The sequence below is a fragment of the Neopelma chrysocephalum genome, unplaced genomic scaffold (genome assembly GCF_003984885.1).
Source record: "Neopelma chrysocephalum unplaced genomic scaffold, ASM398488v2 Primary Assembly neopelma1_25, whole genome shotgun sequence".
In the NCBI taxonomy this organism is placed as follows: domain Eukaryota; kingdom Metazoa; phylum Chordata; class Aves; order Passeriformes; family Pipridae; genus Neopelma; species Neopelma chrysocephalum.
In genome coordinates, this window is record NW_020897694.1 from 46,247,087 (window position 1) to 46,269,993 (window position 22,907).

The window sequence follows — 22,907 nt, forward strand, 5'->3', positions numbered from 1 at the left end:
GCCAGAATTTTTAAAGGTTAAACAAGATGATCCAGGTAACTATAGGTCAAGCAAAATCACTGGAAAGCTGAGACTAAATATCTCCAACAAAGATGAAGGGATGACCTCATGCCAAATGCCAGCCAGCAAGTTTTTATGGATAATAGATCTCGTCAAACAAACTTGATACTGCTTTTTCCAAGATCAGAAATGAAGGTGACAGAGAGAGCTGTGCTGACATTAATACACTTAGACACTTTATGACATTTACTTAGTGTTGTTGACACTGCAGTTAAAATGAAATAACAGTGAGTAAAATCAGTGTAATCCAGGGTTACCAAATGGATTAAAAATGGGCTAACAGAAACATCTTGAAAAGTAATTAGAGTTGGGGAGTATTCATCTCAAAAGTTGCTTCTTTTGGGAACTCATAGGAATCTGTTCTTGGTGTAATACTGCTCAATAGTTTTATCAGTTACCTGGAAGGAAATACAAAATGATTCCCAAGTAAGTTTGCAGATAGAATGAAATAGTAAGTTGTGACATTTGGTGAGTTATACTGAATGATCATGTGGTTTAACAGAAAAAATAACAGCCAGGGAGGCTGCTTTGAGTTGCCTGCTGCTGGAGAAGATGCCTGCTCAAGGGACAGTATAGTCAGATCCCCCCCATACAAGACAGGACTTGGACAAGTTAAGGCTCTAAATGTTTAGGTGTATTAAAATAAGTGAGTAAATAGTTGCCTCTTTACATAGGTGACTGTCTCAGTGTTTATCTACTCCCAGAAAAACAAAGCAGTCTGACATAATTTCCATTTAGGCTCCACATCTTAATGGCATAGGAATTCTACCACTAAGGGGACGAGGTGGTGTCACTTCAACTGAATGACCCCTTCTTGAGGTAGAAAGAAAACAGATGTTTGTCTTCAGTTTAAGATTATTGCTTTCTATCCAAAGTGAAGTCTTGCAGTGTTTAGTTTTCTTCTTTTTGCATATGAACTTTTTTGGTGCACAGTTTTAAGTGGCCATTCTTAAAAGTGTTGAGTACTTCCAAGCACTGTTTATCTCAGGAGACAAACTTTTTAAAGTCAGGTTATATTTGTTTTTAGGTGTCTTGATACAAAGTCTACTTTCAAGTGAAATGTTGGCCCCAGTTACTAAAATCAGGCTTAGGTATGTCTACACTGAGAGTGTACAACCAGTGTTGAGAAAGGAGCACAAAAAATACTCTTGTGGTGGACATAGTTATACCAACAAAGCTAGTACATTGACAAAAGTGAAAAAAGCTATACCAAAGTAGCCACAATTCTGGCATCCAAATTATGTTGATTCGACTTTGTACCCCTTCAAACTCCTGAGAAGCATACTTTTGCTAGCAGCCATCTTCATTGCTGACATAGAACTTCACTTAGTTTTCTTCTGTTTCTAAAAAATCATATAGAATTCATAATGTAGAGTTTTCCTGTTCTGCTTTTCCCAAAAGAGAAACATATATTTATTTACCTTTTGGAATGAAGGTCAGAGTAGTACAATGCAATGAGGAGTAATAAGGATCCCAGGGAAATTTCTAAGATGTTAGGGGGCAGTGGCAAAAAAAAAAAAGGGAAATCAAATCTCTCACATAATTTTTAATCTAAAATGTGCCATCATTAGTTGTGAGTGACAAATCCCATCATCAGTCCAAATGCTACAGTAAATTACCTTCCCTACACAGCCCAACATGTCAATGCAGTTATTAAAGCTTTTAAAAATTTGGTATTTTTGATGCATTGATCAATTTACTGTGTTCCTTTTCTAGCACTTAAATGCATGTTGTAGGCTAGAATTCTTGTCTGAAAATCAGCTCCCCAGTTGTCTGTGGCTTACACTGTTCTCTAGTAGGGCATTTATTGTAATGCAATGACTGGTTAGAGTTAAGATGGTGTAGTAGTTTCCATTTTCACTCCTACTTTTACTTTTTGGTATGAATTTCTCCGTTTTATGACACACACTTTCTCAGTGTATAATCTGTTCCACATCTAAGACAATAAAAACTCCAGCTAGATGCTTTTGCTAAAAGCTGTCAATGACACTTAGAGGTGCTGACTTGGGACAGCTTACCCTTATACTTTAGAATTTTCACTTGTTTTCTTCCCAACCATAAAAATGAAGGCAGCTAAAAACATAGTTTTTTTTCCTTCTGTAAATTCAGGATGATAGCAGCACATTGGTTGGCTTGGTTCACAGTTGACAGATTTTTCTTGTTTTCCTAGAAGATAAGATTCTCAGATTATAAGCACAGTTTCAAGGGCATATAGAGCACAGAGGGCTTCTATGAATCACAGCACAAAATGCTTTGTAGTTAGGCATGTGCAAATATGGGTCTTTCCTGTTAACCACATCCAATACATTTTACTGTCATTCTGCCTTTGGAAATTATGAGAGAATGCAAAATGTGGATGTTCTGAAGCTTTTGGGATTTCATCATTGTGGAGAAATGATGAACTAGATACTAGTAGTCAGAAAAGTACTAAATTACAATTTGTCCAATGACATTTCTTATTTTTTTGAAAAGGAAGCAACAGAATTTTTAAGGAAAACACCTTTTTTATAGAATCATGCTCCTTTTTAATGAAGAAACTTTATACAAAATGTAAATATCACATTTTTGGTGGGTAAGTTCTCAGGCAGTTGTGAATGACTGAACATCAGTATTCTGTTCTTTTGAATTTGTGCCTTATGCAACAGTCTCTACTTATATAAGCCTGTGTAATTTTTCTCTGAAGTCCATACTTTTCCTGCATGAGGTATGTTGAGAGTATTTTTTTGAACAACTGTGTATGGCACAGAGTTCCTAAGTCACAGATGAGAGAAGTGCATGCTGAAAATAATTCAAATTAAGCATAGCATAAAAGATTGGCATATATAGGTCAGCTAAATTTGCTTCAAAGCTAACTGCTTCCTTTGTGTAGGAAGGCTGCTGCTAGGTAGAAGGGAAATGTACAGTGCTTGTTTTTTTCTTAAATTATTAAAATCTATACCTTGAAGAATAATTCATTAGAAGAATTAATCACTTTGTCAATAAAGGCATTTGTCCAGTGTGACAGTAGTGTGCAATGATGACAGAGCTAGTACATAATGATTTTTCTTTTCCCGTTTTTAATGTTTTCGTCCAGTTTGGCTCGTTAGGGTCATAGGAGAGTTCAGTCTGGATGGTGTCTCAGGAGATGACAGAATCAGAGAATAGTTCAGGTTGGCAGGGACCTTTGGAGATCATCTAATCCATCTCCCCTGCTCACAGCATGGTCAGCTGCAGCGGGTTGCTGGGGGCTGTCCAGTTGAGTTTTGAATATCTCCCAAGGATCAAGAGTCCACAACCTCCCTGGACAGACAGTTCCAATACTTTATCACCCTCACAGTAGGAAAGCAGTTTATTTTGGAATTTCACATGTGTTTCATTTATGCCCATTGGCTCTTGTTCTGTCACTCGGCACCACTGGAAAGATTCTGGCTCTATCTTCTTTGCACCTCCCTCAGGCATTTATGCACATGGATAAGGTTCTCTTCTCCAGACTGAGCAGTCCCAACTGATCTCTGTGATCTTCCACTGGACACTCTCCAGTGTATCCATGTCTCTCTTGCACTAGGGAGCCCAGAACTGGATACAGTGCTCCAGACATGTCTCACCAGCACTGAGTAGAGGGCAAGGATCCCCTCCATTGACCTGGCAACACGTTTTGTAGCGCAGCTTAGGATGCTCTTGGCTTTCCTTGCTGCAAGGGCACATTGCTGGCTCATGTTCAAGTACTCCAGCCTCCTGCTCAAGCCTGGAGAGCCTCAAAGATCTTTTAAACAACCTTTAGGTAAAGGTGCTGTCAGCACGGTAGTCACTGGAATGTTCTTGAGGCTCTGTACGTAGCTACGCTCTAAAGGAAGGATGGAGACCTTTTGTTTGCTGAGGGGAAACTGCATCCTTGAAATGACAACCTGCCAGCCAAAGATTAAACAGACATTTTAGTGTAGTTTCAGTAACAGTCTGTGGTTGCATTATTTGTGTCTACATACATGTTATCACTCTCCCTTGGGCCATGTATATTCTGCCTGCAGCACAGAGTAACTGGAGTTTGTAGATCGACCTCAGCTACACTGATGTGAGGACACTTGCGTATTTTGTTTACCTTCTCTTTGCACAGGTACTTTTGTGCTAGTGTAACTGAGTGCTGAAACAGGTATTACTGAATAAATAAAGTAATACATTTTTAAGGACATATAAAAATTGAGTGTTTAAACCTGGCCCTAAAGTTTCTGTGCCTCAGTTTTCCTCTTTGAAAATAAAGTTAATACTATGTACAGCACCTCAAAGCAGATGTTGAAAGTTTATAGTCCTAAACTGTATTGAAATCCTCTGAGTAAAGATTATTACAGGGGGGCTGAGACAATATTTAACATTCTTTTTCAGTTATTTCAGATTGCTGTTTATGAATTAATAGGTGAATCCCTAAACACAGTATGAATGAGATGCTAACTATATTTTTCAGGAAATGGTGTTAAGACTGAAGGCAGGGATTCTTTCACCTTTTTAGCTGTACAATGGCAAGGCTTTGGAGCAAAACAAACTCCACTTTTAATTCTTTTGATTTAGCACAGGTCTGATTTGTGGGCATGCAGTCTGATTTGTATGATGTATTATCCTTTTTAGGACCAGCCTACAATTAAAATAAAATTACTTAAGGCTTGTTCCAAATCTTTGATATATTGGAAGTTGGCTATAGAACCAACTGTTGTGTCTTTTTGTGAATTATTGTAGATATATAAAGCCACAGTGTTGTTCGAGGAGTGCAATATGTGTTAAAGCGACCCTTGGATAAGAAAACCTGAGAAGTTTGACCAAAAAAATGGTGTGGTTTAAATCAAAGTGTTTCATAAAAGTCACCTCAGAATGAACGTTCTAATATAATGGGAAACCATCTGTAACTACACGTATTGCATATAATACAACGTAATATATATATATATAATGCTTCCAGCATAATATGTATGGAGTAAGATAATGTGCTATCAAAAGGGTGTATTAGGGATTTTACTAAACTGCATCTCCTTTTTTTTTAATCTCTCCTCTACTTCATGTATTTCTTCTAAACTAGGGAGATAGTGACTGTATGATTCCAGAAACAGTGAGACTGACTCTGAATTTGAAATTATGCTTCACAGTTTGAGAACGGATGACTGCTAAAAAGACAAATCCATTTCTAAAATCAGAACTGTATTATTATGCACGGTTTCTGTCTCTGCTAGTAAACATTTATTCTCTTTGTAAACACTAAGTACATTTTAAGAAAATCAGGGTCAGCATAAGAAGACAACATGCAGTTCCCAAACCATTTTTTATAAACTTATCGAAGATATAGATCTTGGGAAGAATGAAGCTGACAGGTTAAAAGTAAATACTTTTCCCAGCTTCTTTTAAAGATAAGCAACTTGGTTTCTAAGCCAACAGCACCTGCGCAAGTCAAAACCAATTGCGTACTTTTTTCATAGAGCAGTGAATATGAACCAGCAGTATTGGTTGGTTTCACAAAATCCAAATTTCACAATGGAGAAGAAAAAGTATTTTTACAGCTAAAGAAGTTATTTTTGTCATGCTTTCTTCTGGTAATATTTTCAGAAGAGTGTAATAAGCTGTATGAGAGCCATTTTTATGTGGGTTTGTATGCACAGAGATTTGTGACAGATATCTCTTTATGTATATGCTTATAAACAATTGTTTAAAATGTTTTGTGCTGGAGTTCAAGAGGTCCTTTTGAAAACTTCTTTCTGTTTATTCTACCCATTTATCTTGCATAAGAGCAAGATAAATACTGTGTAAGAAAGCAATACTTTGTGCAGAATTTTTAAGTTCATGTGAAGGAAAGAAATACACTATTTCCTGCTTACCTCATATTTCCTTCTAGGTCTTGTCACAGTCTTCTGAACTTGGCTGTTTTGATTTTACTTCAGCCTGAAAGTTGCCATTTGTTGGATCTTGGACACTGAGCAAACGCGCTGATTCTTAAGTTATACAAACATAAACAATTACACCTTTGCAAACTTAATCCATAGCACGAGTTTTGTTTCTGATCACTTTGTATTCTGTTTTTTAAAACTTGCATTAAATGTAGGATTTTAGGGGTGTTAAGAAAATAGCATATTGGGTGGAAGACAGATGTCTAAAGGTCGAGATGGCTTTGACAGCAAAACCAGTGCACTGCTAAGCATCTGTCATTTTACTGCCTTTCATTATGAGCCATATAGGTGTATTGTATATTAGAACAGAGAGAATAACATAGCTGAAGGGCAGCATGCATGACTGTGAAAGTCTCTTCTATAAATGTAATCCTTAAAAGTCTCTCTCTTTGGATGTTTGGTTGCACAGACATGACTAAAAAATAACTACATCCCATTAATTTAAAGGAGAAGATTATTTTTTTCCTTGCTGTGGCCTTTGTAAGCAGCTTCAAAACTTGCCCATTAAATTGCTAGATCTGTGTTGATATTTGTTTGCAATTGTCATTCTAATTTACACAGAGTGACTGAAAAGAGGGATTATTTCAGATCTTGTTTTCAAGAGATTTTTATAAGTGCTATTGGTCGTGTTCTGTTTTCTCTCTGTATTGTATTTCTTTTTTTGTTGATTTGCAGTCCTCAGGCTTACACAGTGTGTGCCAAGTACTGCTCATCAAAAGATAATTTCCAAGTTGTATTAATCTTTTCCAACATATTTTCCTGCATGAAAAAGAAAAAAAAGATACCTGCCAAAAACATTCTTTGGCACAAAATAAAATAATTTTGGGTAGCAGACATTTACTCTGAATTCTTGGCAGAAAGGGAACAGGTCAAATATCCAAGAAAAAAGGGCAGAATGTTTAATATTAGTGAATAATGGCTTCTACAAAACTTTGGGTAACTAGGCATACTATAATTTTACCTACAGCTAGGAATCCTTTCTTTTTATTTCCCAGGAACTGTGAAAGCGCTTGTAATACAGGACACATTCTCCAGGGTTCTGAAAATTATTTTAATCATTCAGCAGTCTTAATCTTGAAACAAATGTACAAGCCCTATTGTTCAGCTGATTTTTCTAAAAATATATTTCAACTGCAGTTCTCTATTTTAAATTGCTAATGTGCGTCCTTGTTAAGCCCTTTATGTAATTGCAAAGGTAAGAATTCAAAATAGGCAGACACTGCCAAAAAAAGAGAGGCATTCTAGGATGTATTACCGAGAAAGAAAAAGCTCAGCTAAGAGAAGAATCTCAGTCTGCTGTGAATAATAAACAAGATGTGCCATAGGATTTTGTCCACTTCTGTTTTTTAACTGTTAGTAGAACCTTATCAGTGGCTTGAGGCACCAGACACTTATTAACTGCAACCAAACATATTTCACAGAAGCTGGTATCCTTTTTGTGAAGCCTTTGCATGTATGTACACTGGGGGTTTATGACCGTATTTTTATGGATACATAATTAAATTTAGGCAGTAATCTAAGGAGAAGCAGGATAGGGATCCATATTATATTCTCAGTTCTCACTCACTGCATCATATAGAAGGGGGAATACTAGGCTAAGATGGTAGCTGCAGTCAAGTACAGTGAAGAACATCACTGTAATTCTCTTGGGCCATGGCAAGAAATTACATCATTTACCTGAGGAACTAGATTAGCATTAGGCCCCAAATTAAGAAAATATGATTGTTCTAAGTTAAGCTGTTTGCTTCTGGTTTTGCATCCAGGCATTGCATTCAAGTCTGCCCATAGTGATACATGTCCCTTGCTCTTCTCTACACTGGTAAATCTAGACCTACGGAAGTCTTAATTTAACATTAACTGTTTTGTTTGTACATTAGTATTTGGAGAAAATTACTTTGTTAGTGCTCATATTTCACTGGCGTTTTTTGTGGATTTTTTTTCAACTGCACTGGTTGGGCTCTAATTTATTTCAGAACACCACATTGCACCACTCTTCCATTCTTGCCTAACTGCTTAGATGGCACTCCCAAGCCCCAGATGTCAAACTTGAGGTGACTGTTTTTCTACTGGTTGCATCTGATTTCTTTGGCAAGCAGTTGTGCAGGCAACTGTGGAATTACTTGAGTTTAGTAACGTGGTAAAGCAGCTCATGGGATTGTGTGGGGATGTCTGTTCCTCCTGCGTGTGATTTTCTTTTGACTCATAACGCAGTGGATTGTTCCTACTTGATGTTGTCTAAATCTCCCAGGATTTTTGCCCATATACCCATTTATAGTCATAGTAGATGACTTTCCTTTGCCCCTCACAACCAATTTTTTTTTCCTTGCAGCCTGTACAGCTGTAGTCAGCTCTTATGTGCCCTCCATTCTTGCATGAATTGTACTTTGGTCAAAGTCTAAGCAGTAGTGCCAAGTACAAGACCTACCTTAAGAAAATAGGCACTTGTGCATCTGGAAAACTCAAGATTGCCAGTGGATCCCATTATAGCAGCTGCAGGTTGATTCTACTGAGCCAGAAGTTTTAATGAGTTCTAAAGCCTTGCTCTTTTTTGTATCCTGAACCTGCCTGTGTCCTGTACTTTAAAAGAGAACACTATGTTACTTCGGAGGTGAGGGTTTGAGGAGATTGTATTGGGAATTGCCCCAAAAAAAGAAAACACAACGTCAGAGAAATCAGTTAAATAAAAAGTGCTGGTTGTTTCCACCTGGAGATGGTTAAATTATTAGAGAAAAAGAAGGGATTGTCAGATAGTTTATGCCTTCTCTTTTTTTTTCTCCTCCCTTTCTATTGAGGTAATAACATCACTAATTTAGTCATTTACGGAAATTGAACCTAAGATGTCTGTATTTGCAAACCTCGGTCTGGAGTGCTTGAGTTAAAGAAATAGGAAAATTTACTGAAGGAATGACATAGACCTCCATATGAAATCTCACTGGTTTCCAGGACAAAGGGCCACACTGAGCATTAGTTATACAAAGATTTGTACTCAGTGTTGGGATAAAGATGCTTGAGGTGTGTGTAAAAGGCAACTTGATGTTCATAATTCTTTATTATCTACAGTAACAAATGTTTCAGTGAAGGACCTTACAGTGTGAATGATTAAACTGAGTAATTTGCAAAGAACTTAAAACATCTGTTTTTTTTTTTAAATTATTTAAACGGAATACTATTTGGGTTTCCCAGAGAAAACGAAGTCCAGTTCACAAACAGAAAACTTGCACAGTGTTCTACAGATCACTTAACTATTGCTCATTAGGGCATCCCCAAGGCAACTCCTGAGTAACCAGCAAAGACTGCAAGAGTTCAGAAGTCATTGCTTCCACAGACCCCTCTTTGTCATTCCCCTCACCTGTACAACCACGACAGTAGGTGCTGTAGCTGTAACAATTCAAGACTGCAGTTTAAAAAAGATGCTTTTTGCGGTGCTAAAAGGATCAGAAACTGAAAGGAGCACTTGGTGGGTGTCAGTTAACTGAGCTGCAACTGCCAGATGAGCTGGTGTGGGGAATACTCAGCATCACCCCAGTTGCGAGCCAAGAAGGAGGAACGCTTTGCTCCCAGAAGAGGTGAGGCACGTCTCTGGAGAAGACAGGTCATTCCCCAGGCTGCGTGGCTTCCCAGTTGTCTTTCCTACACCTACATTTGACAGGCATTTCTGCTGTGAGCCAGGCATGTTGCAAACAATTAAAACTATGTAGTCCGCAGGTCAAACAAGCACACAAAGAGCATCATTATGTTCATTAAGTAAAACTTAGTCATTTTATGATCAATGACAAATCTAGTTTTAAAGGAAGGCCATTTTTGACTGAAAAAGGAGCAGTCAAAGGAAAAAAAATCTCTATCATCTCCATTTTTGCAGTTATAGCAAAACCTATCAGTGAAATTTTGCAAAACACAGCCTTACATATGCATTTTTTGGCACTGCCTTGGGCAAGAATTCCCAAATGGCTGTGTATGTACCACTGAGAGTATATACAGACACCTCGGTGTGGGAAAAAATGCAGCACAGAACCGGAACCTGTTACCACTGTCAGTACAAAAAAGTGTGGGAAACTCCCAATGAGGAATTCCACTCAGTTTTCAAGTCTGTTTTTGACTTGCATAACAATTTTTGGGGGATGGGGCGGGTCATTTAAGTAATGTTTTCTTCATTCATTGTTCCTCTCTGCTTTTATGCTCTATAAAATGCTTCAAGCCCAACTATTCCACAGGTGATAGATCACCTCCATTCATACCAAGATCGTCCCAAGATCTTCACTGTTCATTTGGATATATTTTTCATGTATAATAATGTATTTACAGATTATGCATAGTTTGGTGGTTTCTGTTTTCTCATCTTTTTTAAGGCAGAAAAAACCTGGAAGCATTTTCTCAAGTCTTCTGAAAGATGCAGTTCTGGGCACTGGTCATGTCACAGCACAAGTGATTGTCTGGGTCACTGCTGTGAAACCCGTTCCGTGTGTGGCCATGCTTTCTCCTCTTCAGCCCTTTGTGTTTATGTCTTTAACCTTAAAAGCTCAGAGTCTCATTGCATGTGTCATCAAAGGGTTTATTACATTAAGATTTCGTTTACTGGTGCTATTTGAATAGAAATTATTGTTTTATAGAGTGATTATTACAGTGACCAAAATGACAGAATTTATGAGAAAGAATGCATATGGACACAGATTTGCAACTTTCATTCATTTCACTGCTTCTACAGCATTTTCAGTTTGTGTCTGCTGTAATTTCACATCATCCCTACCACATCCTTTCTTCAGATCCCGACTACAGAGCACCTTCTGTCTCTGTTCATGCTCCTCAACTGCCTTGACAGACTGGAAGTGGGGGTGGTGCTTGTGTTTCAGCTTTGCATCCCTAGTGTGGTTTCATGAAAGTAGAAGGAGGGCCAAGTTAGCAAGCTAACATTTTTTAAAAATTGCCTTTGTTTAATGGAAGTCACCTTTTTGTAAGACTGAACTATAGGCTGCAACTTTGCTTTGCATTTCATTGTACATTGATGACATCTGGTAAAGGTAAAAGTAAAGCTCAGGTGATTCTTCAGTGTTACCAGAAAACTGATGTAGGTACAGCTTCGTTGAGGATGTTATTAACTGTGTGTGTTACTTATAAAAAGCAGTCTACTTTCATATGAGCCTTATATATGCTACAGTAATAAAAGAAATTAAGAGGGAATTAGCTGTCAGTTGGAGGACTTGTTAGCATGTTTCTGATATGTTTGTTTTTCTTTTAATTACAATTGTATGGTGAGAAGCACCATGTCCAGCAGCACCCACTTAAACAGTTTCGCTTCACTGATGTTTCAGTATTTGGATCTTCTCAGATAAAGTCTTAGGAAAGTTTGTCACAACTGGAGGTGTGTGGGTGAGGTTGCTCTTCAGTGACAGTGTAGCCAGAAGTTTTGTGTTTCTTCATCTAACTGGTGCTTTGGTAATAGTTTCTTAGCATCAAGAGAAAACAGTAAGATAACAGGATTTGTTGCAATAACATAACTAGGTTTTGTACTGAGAAGTTTCTTCTCTCACATGCAGTGAGGCGAGATGTGTTGCTCTTTAAGCATGTGGCAACTCAGTACTAGACAAAGAGGTTAGCTGTGTTCCATAATCATCTGTCTCCTGGCAAAGAAGGGGCTTAATATGTGGCAGCAGAAAACTAAAAAGTCTGTAAGATACCAAATGTAATAATGAGAGGTAAAAAGTCATAATTAAAATTATGCCTACCATAGATCTATAGTCATGATTTTCCAATTTTTTTTCATTTTTTATCCATGTTTGTTGATTGCCATTTTTATGCCATCCACCTGTCGTTTTACTCAGAGACCATCTTACAGTTTGCTGAGCTGGTGACTTACAAACTAGCTGCTGGGGTTTTTAGCAGCCACCTTCAGTGCTTTGGACAACAGCTTCATTTTCTCACTCTTATGTAGACTTGCTAATTTATTTGTCATGTGTTTTTTTAAGTCCATTCTTTTTTAAGAAAGTTTTGTTACTGTTGTTGATTAATTGAAAACCGCATAAATATAAATTAAGAGGGATCTGATTCCTAATTCTGGTTGGTTGCATGCCATGTATTTATAGATATACACAGAGATTTCAGTGTTCAGTGATCAGGCCCTGGATCTCTCAGAGACAGGCTTTGTATGCTTGATACTTGATTTCTTCCTCGTTGTGGTGCCCAGTAACATGCCTAGATGTCCTACAAAACTAACAACAAGGGAAAACACTGCCCTGCAGATCTTATAGTCTGTTTTGGGTACAGCACGGGGTCCAGCAGCTCATAAACTAGACCAGGACATAAAGAGCAATACAGAATAAGAATTGGACCAGGGATTAGATAAATGATACTGTAGTTTTTCAGGTGGGTTTTTTCTGTGCTTTATTTTCATGCCTAGTAATCCTACATAATTCTGTTCATAGGCGGACCTGCCACTTCCTAAAAAACGTCCAAAGCATCCCAAACATTTCCCAAAACTGGGAGAGTGCCAGGAAGGAAAGTTAGGGTTGGGAAGGGAGAGGATGGAGGTTGTTACCAGGAAAAAGAGAAAAGCAGCAGCAAAATAAAATGTGTAGGGGGGGAAGGGGAGAATCACAGAGAAATACATACCTCAGTTTCAATGCCTGTGGTGGGAGGCATTCTGTTTCTCAGCTTGTTTTTGTTAACTGTCTATGTTCATAATTGAACTAGCTGCAAAAAGGATGTGAAAAGAGAGAAAAAAAGCATTACTGTGGCACAAGCCCAAAATTACATCCCCAGCCTGCACACAAGTGGACATTGCAGTGATATGGGGGAAATCCCTTAACGAACAAAACTATAAATGAAACTACTCTTGACAAGGGGAAGAGGCACAGCTATATTTAATGGCAGTATTTTCATTTGAAAGCTGCTTTTTTTTTTTTACTTTTTTTTTTTTTTTTCTTATCTAGTTGGTGGAGACCGTGAGGGTTCTTCCTGTTTGAGACAGCGCATGGGTGGTTTCCCCAAGGCTTTTAATGTTAGATTAATGCTCTGGAGACAGTGTGATGATAAATGGGTTCCTACAGTTATATCTACATCCTGTTCCCCCTCCCCCCTCCCACAGCTGCCCCTACGTGCAGTTGCTCTGCAGTGCTCGCCTTCATACCCAGCAACAGTTCTGAGCAGCTTCAGCCAGCATTTAAGGCAACACTCTTTAAAATTTGTCCACCGAAATCCTTTGATTTTCGGTGCCATCACCCTCACTGCTGCTTGATTACTCAGACAATGACAAAAATAAAACAGGGAAGAGAAAGACTTCTGGCTAAAATACAGGCTGCAACATTGGCTTGTCATGTGCTGCCTGGCAGATCCCAATTAATTACTTTTGCTGTTACTGTTCACACACAGAAATTAGGTCTTTCTTTAGTTTCACATTTTAATAGTAATACTCTGCCCATCATATTGTACTCTACAATAAATGAGAGAGGATTTGAAATCCCTGGTATAAGGGAATGTCTCCCCTGTGTCAGCTGCATCTATGCCTGGATTTTATACAACTTGCACGCTGGTAGGGATTTAAGTGTGCAGCTTCAGCAAACAGCCAACACTGAAATTCAGCAAGGGAAATGGAGACTTGAGGCACTTTTTTTAGCTGGACCTGCCCTTGTGGCAATCAATGTTTTTTATGTGTTTTGGTTGTTTGTTTTTTTTTTGTTTCAGTTAGTGCAGTTATTTTTCTCTGCCTGCATTTCTATTTCTGTACACCTCCCCAGGTGGTGGGGGATGGGTGGTCAGGATGACTCTGGTTGACCTCCCCAGCTCCATGCCGCCAGCCCACATCCTTCTGCTTACACGGCAGTGTCTCTCAGATCTCAGGACAGAATTATTTTTAGACCATGAAGGTGTATCTGACTGGTGCATTTAGATTTCATGTCATGGCTTCCTTTTCCTGCTCTCAGGTTTCTCCCACTCGGCCTTTACCTTCGGTATCGAGAGCCACATCAGCCAGTCCAACATCAACGGAACACTAGTGCCACCTGCCGCACTCATCTCCATCCTCCAGAAGGGGCTCCAGTATGTGGAGGCTGAGATCAGCATCAACGAAGTAAGTACCACCAACCCCCTCCCCCTGTGCCACCGCCACTGCCCCCGCTGGCCAGCACACTGGAATGTGCCGAGCAACACATCCCAACAGCCCAGAGACACGAGCCACTGGTACCCAGTTTCTCTTGATCTGCTTTCATTTTATTCCTCGTGCCTCACCCCATCCCCATGTGAGAGCTGAAAAGCTCTGAGACATATTTCAGTTTTTAGCTGTGACATTGAGGCCTTCTTTGTGCTGTTTAAATGAATATTAATGGTGTTTCTGCTACCCCAGTCAACAGATGTGGGGTGCACAGCTTCTTGCAGCAAACAAGAAGAGCCATCTGTGTTTTTACAGTCTTGTGTTTTCAAGGTCACAGCAGAATTTGGCAGGAAAACCTGCAATGTAGGTTAAAACTTCACTCCCTGACACCTCCTAGCAGGCAGCACTGCTTGCAAGCCATGAGAAGCCTGATCAAAAATCCATGGAGGTCACTGGAGAGTAATTTCAGTGACTTTGACTCAGATCATATAAGACCAGGCATCCTGTACGTGGTGAAACCGGTGTGTGTAAATTCCGATTGTGTCTGGGGTGCAGGTTGTCTGTGGGGATTGTACAAGCAGCCCCAAAGTGTCTCTGTTCTCCTTGAACTGCCGGGGGAAACAAAGAAGGGATGTGGGAAAAGGCAATGTTTTTGCCCTGCCAACCTTAAAGACATGATGCTTTGAGAGGGAGTGAAGCATGACAGATAAGCAAGCACTGCTTTACAAGATATTTACCATAGATATTTGTCATTGAGAGACATCTGTAATAAAATTACAAAAAAGTTTTTGCTTTTTCCTCTATACCTGAATGTAGCATGTGAACAGCATGGGTGAGAACAAAGGGATATAAAATGAAGAAAAGGTGTTGTTGTTTGCAATGTGTAGTTTGAAAACTCTTTCGTTTTTATCCAAACATTTTGTGTGGTTTTCTTTTTATGACTTGATAATCACATATTATGTGTAATTGGTGCAATGACATTTGACATTGATGCCAGGCTGCACTTTGATGCAGTTGTAATAACAAACCCGTGTTAGGAAGCTGTCCCAATTCGCTGCTACTTAACATTTTGCCCTGTGCCTGAAATTGGAGCCACACAGTTAGAAACTTTCAGCTGTGAACAGCACCTATATCAGTTCAGGTTGTATGAGACCTGTAAGGGCCTGCTTTGCATGGGTCCAGTTTCAGAACTGCCCTAAATTGAGAGAACAATCTAAAAATATGCCTATTGTCACCATTAAGGTTTATGTTGCTCTCATCCTGGTTTGATTCAGGTTGAATAGGGCCCTGAGCAACCTGGTCTTAGTGGAAGGTGTCCTTGCCCATTGGCAGGGGTTGGAACTAGATGTTCTTTAAGCTCCCTTCCAATTAAAGCCACTCTATGGTTCTGTTCAAGTACATCCTGTTAAATATGTTACAACTAAGCAAAGGCCATTTTTGCTACAACTGAATGCCAGTAAGGGCTACGTTTATGCTTCATATGTACTTTTTTACCTGTATTACTTAAGAGTGGCAAGTAATCAGTAAACTACTGTGTATAATCTGTAAACTAGTGTGTATAAAATTATTGTTTGTGGTGTGTTGAGGGCAGTCATAGTCCAGTGAGCAGTTTTACAGTTGAAAATGTAAGATGGCAGAATCCATTGGCAAACCTTTTGTTTATTGCGCAGCAAGGATTTGAGTCAATATTCAAATAAATGTCAGCAGAGACATTTACATAAAAAGATGTTGAGGAGAAAGGGAGATGATATTTTTCTTGTCTGATGACTCTTTCCTCATTTTTCTTCACCATGAGGAAACAAATATGTATTATCTTAATATTGTAATTTTAAGGGGTAATGCAATGACTAGTCCAGCAGAAGCATACCAGTCAGGCAAACAGCTACTCTTCCTTATTAGTCGTTGTTATCTATTGAAAATTATATTGTTTACCAGTTACATCATCTATCCATACCCTAATCTTAACTGCCATTTCTCAAGCACAAATCTTTCACTGCTGGGCCATTATTATTTCTAAGAATTAAAGGGAGTTTGCAGAAGATTGGTAAAATGGCACTTTATAAAGACTTCTAAAATCTTTTTCCTATATTTAATAGGAAAGTGAAAGTGAAGAAAAGCTAAGTAGATACAGCAGTTGTTGATCTGAGTCTGTATTAAGTCTTAAAAAAACAGCCCTTAAAAATTTATTCAATTGGTTGTTAAATCTGAAGCCTAATTTACAGAAATCCAAAGGAAAGTCATTACTATTATGAATAAAAGTGGTGAAATAAAGGAAAAGTAATGGCAAGGATGTCCTGTGAATCGGCTGCAACGCGTGGTGCTGGGCTGATGAACACTGTGTAAGAAACCACTGAATTTGTGCATCCATCATGTTTTGGCTGAGTTTCATTATTCATCAGCTTCTGCCATTCCATTCCTATGCTCCTGCAAGTGCAGGAAGACAAACAGTTTAACCAAAGTCTGTTTGCCTTTGTCATGGCTTTAGCCATGACTCTTTTTTTCAAATAGAAAACAAACTGAAACCTTCTGTCATCCGTCAGACATATTTTTCTCACAGGATAATTTCTGTCGCATCTGTAAAGCATTTATTAGGTTGGATTTTCTATAAAATTCCAACAGAATACTTTTTTACTGAACAGATTTCTAAGTGGACCATGAGTACCACCGTCATGGATCTGAGAGAGAGCCGGTCCATAGTCATGCGGCACTGTTGGATAAGTCAAAGTGCAGTATCTTCACACAAACTAGTTTTGTTTCCCTACATCATTACCTCTTTGCCAGCCTCAGAGGTGAAGATCCTAAGCTTGGGGTTTCACTTCTGCTCATTTTCCCTGCAGGATGGTACAGTATTTGACGGCAGGCCAATAGAATCACTGTCTCTGATAGACGCAGTGATGCCTGATGTTGTTCAGACCCGACAGCAAGCGTTCAGAGAGAAACTCGCTCAGCAACAAGCCAGTGCAGCGGCAGCAGCGGCAGCAACGGCAGCGACAGCAGGAGCAACGACGACTGCTGTTTCCCAGCAGAACACACCAAAGAACGGAGAAGCCACTGTGAATGGAGAGGAGAATGGGGCACATGCAATAAGTAAGACAATATGCCACTTCTGGGCAGTTTTTGTTTCAGTGATATTCTTGTACTTAATTGCAAGGTGGGGTGCAAGGTGTACTTTCTGCAAGGTCGTAGAACTAAGGGCAGTCCTTTCAGGAGGACCGGGTATTTCTAGAAAGGTTACCAAGTAAAAGCGACATTTCATGTCACAGTGCTGTGCTTTACTGGTCTCCTCTCAGAATCCAGAAACTTCAGATGTCTTCAGAATTGCAAGTTGAAGACAGGATCAAGAAGTGGAACTCTATGCTCTCTCCTTAGAGGAGGCTTTATTGATATTATCAGCTTTATAGGTGCTTTTAGATATTTGATAAAATTTGGGACAAGCTGTAGCCAAAGCTTGTCATTTTGGCCAGGCTAGGAGAAAGGTGGGTTGAGAGGCTGGGACCTACAAGCCATACCTTTGTAAATACAGTATGACCAGAGTGTAGCCTTGTGCAGTAACTGTCCTATGAGAATCCATTGCCTTGGCATGGTCTTTGGCCCAATTTGGCCTATATCAGCTTCCATTTTTGTACAATGGGGCTGAGCATAGGATTATCCATAGCCTTACTGTCATGGTCTTTAGTCCAGTTTGGACTATACCAACTATCCGTCCCTATACAGCATTGACAAGCACAGGATAAGGAGTCACTTGTGCCAAGGACCATTCCCAGCAGACAGCTTGGATGCACCCAACCTGTCTTGAAGGCAGAGAGGAAAATTGTTCCTCAGCCTTTTATTTAATAGCATGTGCTTAGTCATACGGTTTGCTGCAGGTACCTAATAGAAAATCCAACCTTCCTGAGATTTCCTTGGTTTGTGGGAGTAGTCAGTTCTCAAGAGCTCTGAATTCACCTTTGCTCATGTATGACCAAGGGAGACTGCACTCGTGTCTTAGACATCTAAAGTCAGACATGTCAAACGTGGAGTGTAACTAGAGTGTAACAAACTGCTAGTGTAACTAGATCTTGATGATATGCTAACACTGTGAGGCAGATGTGATTACTGGTTCTGGTTTCTGTGTGCAATTCCTATTAGGTACTGCCTAACTTAAATGAGACCTTATTGCCCACTTGCCCACTTGCCTTCTTAGGGAATTCTAGAGGTACATGGATGTCAGGTTTTGTAGAAGTCCCAACAGCTCTTTGGCTTAGACAAGTAACAGGTCAGGATTGTAGTCATGTAACAGATTTTGTTTGTTCTGCAGTGTAGATATCTTTATCAGTCTCCATCTTCTCTTTGATCTGAATAGATTCCTCTGTGGGTGAGTAGGGAAAATGCTTTCAAACCAGGTTTTTCTTCAGAGAATTCCAGTTAGACAGGATAGTTTCCCCCAATAAAAATGCAATTATTTAAATTACATTTTTCATTTGAGAAACCAAATGTAACAAAAAAGCACTTTTAAACATATCAAACGCTGACATTTTGGTTTTTGACACATTTCTTCAGCTGATACATGAAAATTTGGGGGGAATGTCTTGCTGTCTCAGGACCAGGAAAAAACAAGTTCTTAAGGTAGAAAACTGATTATCAGCTTATCACAAATAGAGAACTGTGAAGGAGCAGGATTCAGGATGGGAACAGTTCCAGGCATGGAGAAAAGCATACAGCAATTGGCAGGACTTTATTATATGGACCTTACAGTTATCATATGGACTTTACTGTTATTATGTGGTTTCATTGTATTCACACTACACAGTGCACAACCCGGAGATGCCCAGGTTTGCCATGAGTTTGCCTGCTCCCTGCTTCCCCCACTCCTCCCCCTTTTGCCGGTGTGCCTATCCTGGTTTGTTCCCCTGCTTGTCTGTCTCATGCTCCGCCCTATGTTCTGGCCCTTTCCCCTCCTGAGCTGATAAAAGGCGTTGTGCACGTGAGAATTGGGCTTTCTACTTGCACCCTTCCTTGTGTCCCGTTCCCTCTTCGGAGCGCGGTAAATGGGGCCTGGCAAAGGTAGAGGTTTTCTTAAGAAAACCTCCCACATGCCACAAGGGCTCAGACGACGCAGAGGGAAGCGTTTTCGTCCCGCTGGTCCTTCCCGGCTGAACCCCAGATCACGGCAAGACAGCCATTGCACCAAGAAAGGTGAGCTCTGGGAAGACCTCTAATCCCATCTCCCACCCTCACAAAAACAACTTTAAAACCAACTACAGACTAACAGAAGCCTAAGTAATTTTGCAATGGGCCTCTGGCTATCAACCCCTCAAAAATTTGTATACAGCAAGCTAAGAGACTTTATTGTTGAACATGGACACCCCTTAGACAAAAAGTCGGCGAAATCGCTTGCAAAATGGCTGGAAAACCGCGGCGAAGTGGTCTCGGACGATTTAAAAATACAAGACTGGAAAAAAATTGGACACCGCATATGGAAACAAAAGGAGACGGGACAAAAACGCAGCCGAAGCACTAATTGCCTGGAGACTGATTTTGATGGTGCTGGAACACCAAATAACCAGTTTGGATGAAAGTCTCCAAGAATCCAAAACGTCCAGGTCCAGATCCCCTGAGGGCGACAAGCCCCGGGAGTCGCGGAGTGGCGGGGGGGGCAGGGGAGCGCGGACTGCAGGAGGGAGGAACGGGGCGCGGAATGCCAGCGGTTTTTGCATCATGGCGTCGGCGAACTGGGCGGTGGTGTGCGCGCGCACGGGCCCGAGGGGCGCGGGGAGTGAGCGCGGCACCAGACGCCGCGTGGAGAAACGGCGTGCGAAGATTTCGCGCGCGTCCTGCCGGCCCCGCTCCCCGGCCCGCCCGCGGGAGCCCCGTCGGCACCACCCCTCAGCCCGCCCGTGCGAGCCCGGCCGGCACCACACCCCCACCCCCCCCCCCCCCCCCCCCCCCCCCACCCAAAAAACCCCTCTCCCCCCTCCATCCCCCCCCACCCTCAACGCATCCGTGTACTCCTTTCCAATGCCCCACTCCCCACGGCAGCACCGCTTATTCCACCGCACCAGTAGCTGGCGCTTTAACCCCTTCAGTACCACCACCCTGTGGATGTACTTGTTCCTCCACACCGGTAGATTGCAATTGTCCCCCACAAGGCCCACCACTCCCCCATAGCCCACCTATTTCCACCTCCCTGTCTCCACATACATGCCAACATGTTTGTAATCATGGTCCTGGCTTCTCCGGTGCCAGTGCCCAGAGGAGCAGATGGTCTTACATAAAGGAACAAGTGTCAACAGCTGATGATTTGAATTTGGTTAAAGCATTTCCTGTATTTTATCATCCCGACAATCACCCTGTCTGGGAACCCATCCCCCTCCCAGTTCTGAAGGATACAAAACAAGCTATTACTGACTACGGGTTAAACTCACCTTATGTAATAAGGGTACTGAGTTCACTCTTTGCTGCATACACATTCATTCCAAATGACATAAAGGAATTAGTGAGCGCTTTCTTCACTGACATGCAAGCAACACTTTGCCTGGACGAATGGCAAACTCGCATTTGCCAGCATGCCCAGCAAGCCTCAGTAACCACAGGGACCCCAGTTCTGGAGTCCTTTAATAGGCTCTATGGAGCGGGACCTTATATTTCCAATGAGGCCCAAACCAAGATTCCTATGAATGAATTGGACATTTCAAAAAATCTAGCCTCCCAAGCTATTCAAACCATTGCTGAGGCAGATGAACCTACACCTTCATACACACAAGTACAACAAAAAACAGCAGAACCATTCATAGACTTTGCAGAAAGGCTAAAGAAAGCCATTGCAAAACAAATCAAACACCCAGAAGCTCAAGATGCGCTATTTTTAAGGCTGGCTATAGAACAATCTAATGACGATTGCCAACAAATATTAAGAACTCTTAAAGACCTCACTCCTATGGTCATGGTTAAGGCATGTCATAATGTGGAGTCTAATTCTCATAAAGCAAGACTAATAGCTGAAGCTTTAGCTGGACCACAAACCTGTTTTCACTGTGGTGAGACAGGACATATAAAAAAGAACTGCCCACAATTAACCACAAAATTTGAGCTTCCAAAGGCACTGTGCAAGCGATGTGGCAAAGGCAGACACTGGACTAAGGGTTGCTGCTCCCTCACTAACATCTACGGAGCACTGCTGCCCCCCAAAAAATCACCCGACTTAAGGAGAAAAGTGACTTTTAATTCAATGCCAGATCTTAAACAGTGCACCTGTGAACTGTCAGGAAACAAGGCAGCAAGCTCCAGGGGTGCTGTGTTAACACAAACACCCCCTCAACTGCGTTCCATCCTGCATAACCCATCCCTTCAGCAGGATCTCATAGTCCACAGCAGACCACTATCACTAAGCTTTTAGACACCATGGAGCAGTGGCATCTCGGGCTGGAAACAATTTTTTAAGGGGGGAGTCACTCAGCAGATGCAGCTGTCCAAACTGATTTGGAAGATGCAGATCTGTCCTCCCCCAAGTCCACTTAAACAAACCCTTTTTAACTTGCTTTAAAATTTTGCTTTCTCTGTTTATATTGTTATTAACTATTTCTTGTCGGGACCCCTGGTGGCCTAGTGGTTACCATGCGGGACTCTCACCGCTGCGACGCAGGTTCAAATCCCAGTCCCCCGGGCAGATGGAGCCCGTTAGCCCTGTGAGGCCATCCATCTATGAGAAGGTCACTCTAAACAAACCTACGTCCTGAGGACCTCACTGCCATTGTCCAAGCTCGCTTGGCCCCGGCAGATGAACCTTAGGATTAAAGGGTGGGCTCAGTTCAGCGCAGGCTGTGTCTCACCTAAAAAATCCATTGCGCAGGCTTGAAAGGTAAAAGACCTTTCCCAAAATCTTCGTTCGCGAAGACTGGCCATTATTATTATTATATTAACTATTTCTTGTGTCACAGCATGCTGCAAGAAGGACTATCACAACAGACATTTTCAAACAAATAAGTAAGGGTGAAATGTGAAGGAGCAAGATTCAGGATGGGAACAGTTCCAGGCGTGGAGAAAAGCATACAGCAATTGGCAGGACTTTATTATATGGACCTTACAGTTATCATATGGACTTTACTGTTATTATGTGGTTTCATTGTATTCACACTACACAGTGCACAACCTGGAGATGCCCAGGTTTGTCATGAGTTTGCCTGCTCCCTGCTTCCCCCCACACCTCCCCCTTTTGCTGGTGTCCCTATCCTGGTTTGTTCCCCTGCTTGTCTGTCTCATGCTCCACCCTATGTTCTGGCCCTTTCCCCTCCTGAGCTGACAAAAGACAGTGTGCATGCATGAATTGGGCTTTCCACTTGCACCCTTCCTCGTGTCCCATCCCCTCTTCAGACTGCAGTAGAGAACCACTCAGACTTATTTCCTTCTAATCCAAAGAAACATGCATTATTAATGTATTAATAAAAGGAAAGCCTTAAAGATCAGTTCAGGTTTATAGCCACACTCTAAGCCTTGATTTCTCAGATCTAACATTAATGATTCTCACAGCTATTTGCAGTAGAAGAATTTTCACAAAGAGTTGCAGACCTTTTCTTGGAATGTTGAGAAGGAAAAGTCCTTTATGACTATTCCTGGGAGAAAAAAGTAGTACCGGGAGACCTACTGGGTAGAAAAGACAGCTGAAATGAAAGCTGTGAGAAACTTCCCAAACCTTCCCAAAAACAAGTTTTTACTTTTATTGGATTCCATAGAACTGGCGTGTGTTAGGATGGGTTTGAATAATGTGAAATTGAAAAATGATAACTAGCGTCCTTAGTCATTACCTGAAAGTTGCCCATATATCAACCTGTCATAAAAAGGCGGTGTCCTGGTTAGAACGGCTGGGACCAATTCATCCCTGGATGGGTGTA

The 22,907-nt window shown here is 40.9% G+C and overlaps 1 protein-coding gene across 6 annotated transcripts in view; it reads left to right on the top strand.

Annotated features, from left to right (window-relative positions):
- TBL1X (transducin beta like 1 X-linked) overlaps nt 1–22,907 on the top strand; it is a 206,147-nt gene that overhangs the window by 146,390 nt on the left and 36,850 nt on the right. For 5 of the 6 annotated variants that reach the window (XM_027675136.1, XM_027675139.1, XM_027675137.1 and 2 more), the window contains 2 exons: nt 13,874–14,019; nt 16,878–17,127. In XM_027675136.1, coding sequence (XP_027530937.1) covers nt 13,874–14,019; nt 16,878–17,127 — 396 coding nt within the window. Of the gene's footprint in view, nt 1–9,458; nt 9,527–13,873; nt 14,020–16,877; nt 17,128–22,907 lie in introns of those variants that run through there. The other variant, XM_027675141.1, reaches the window with a different exon arrangement.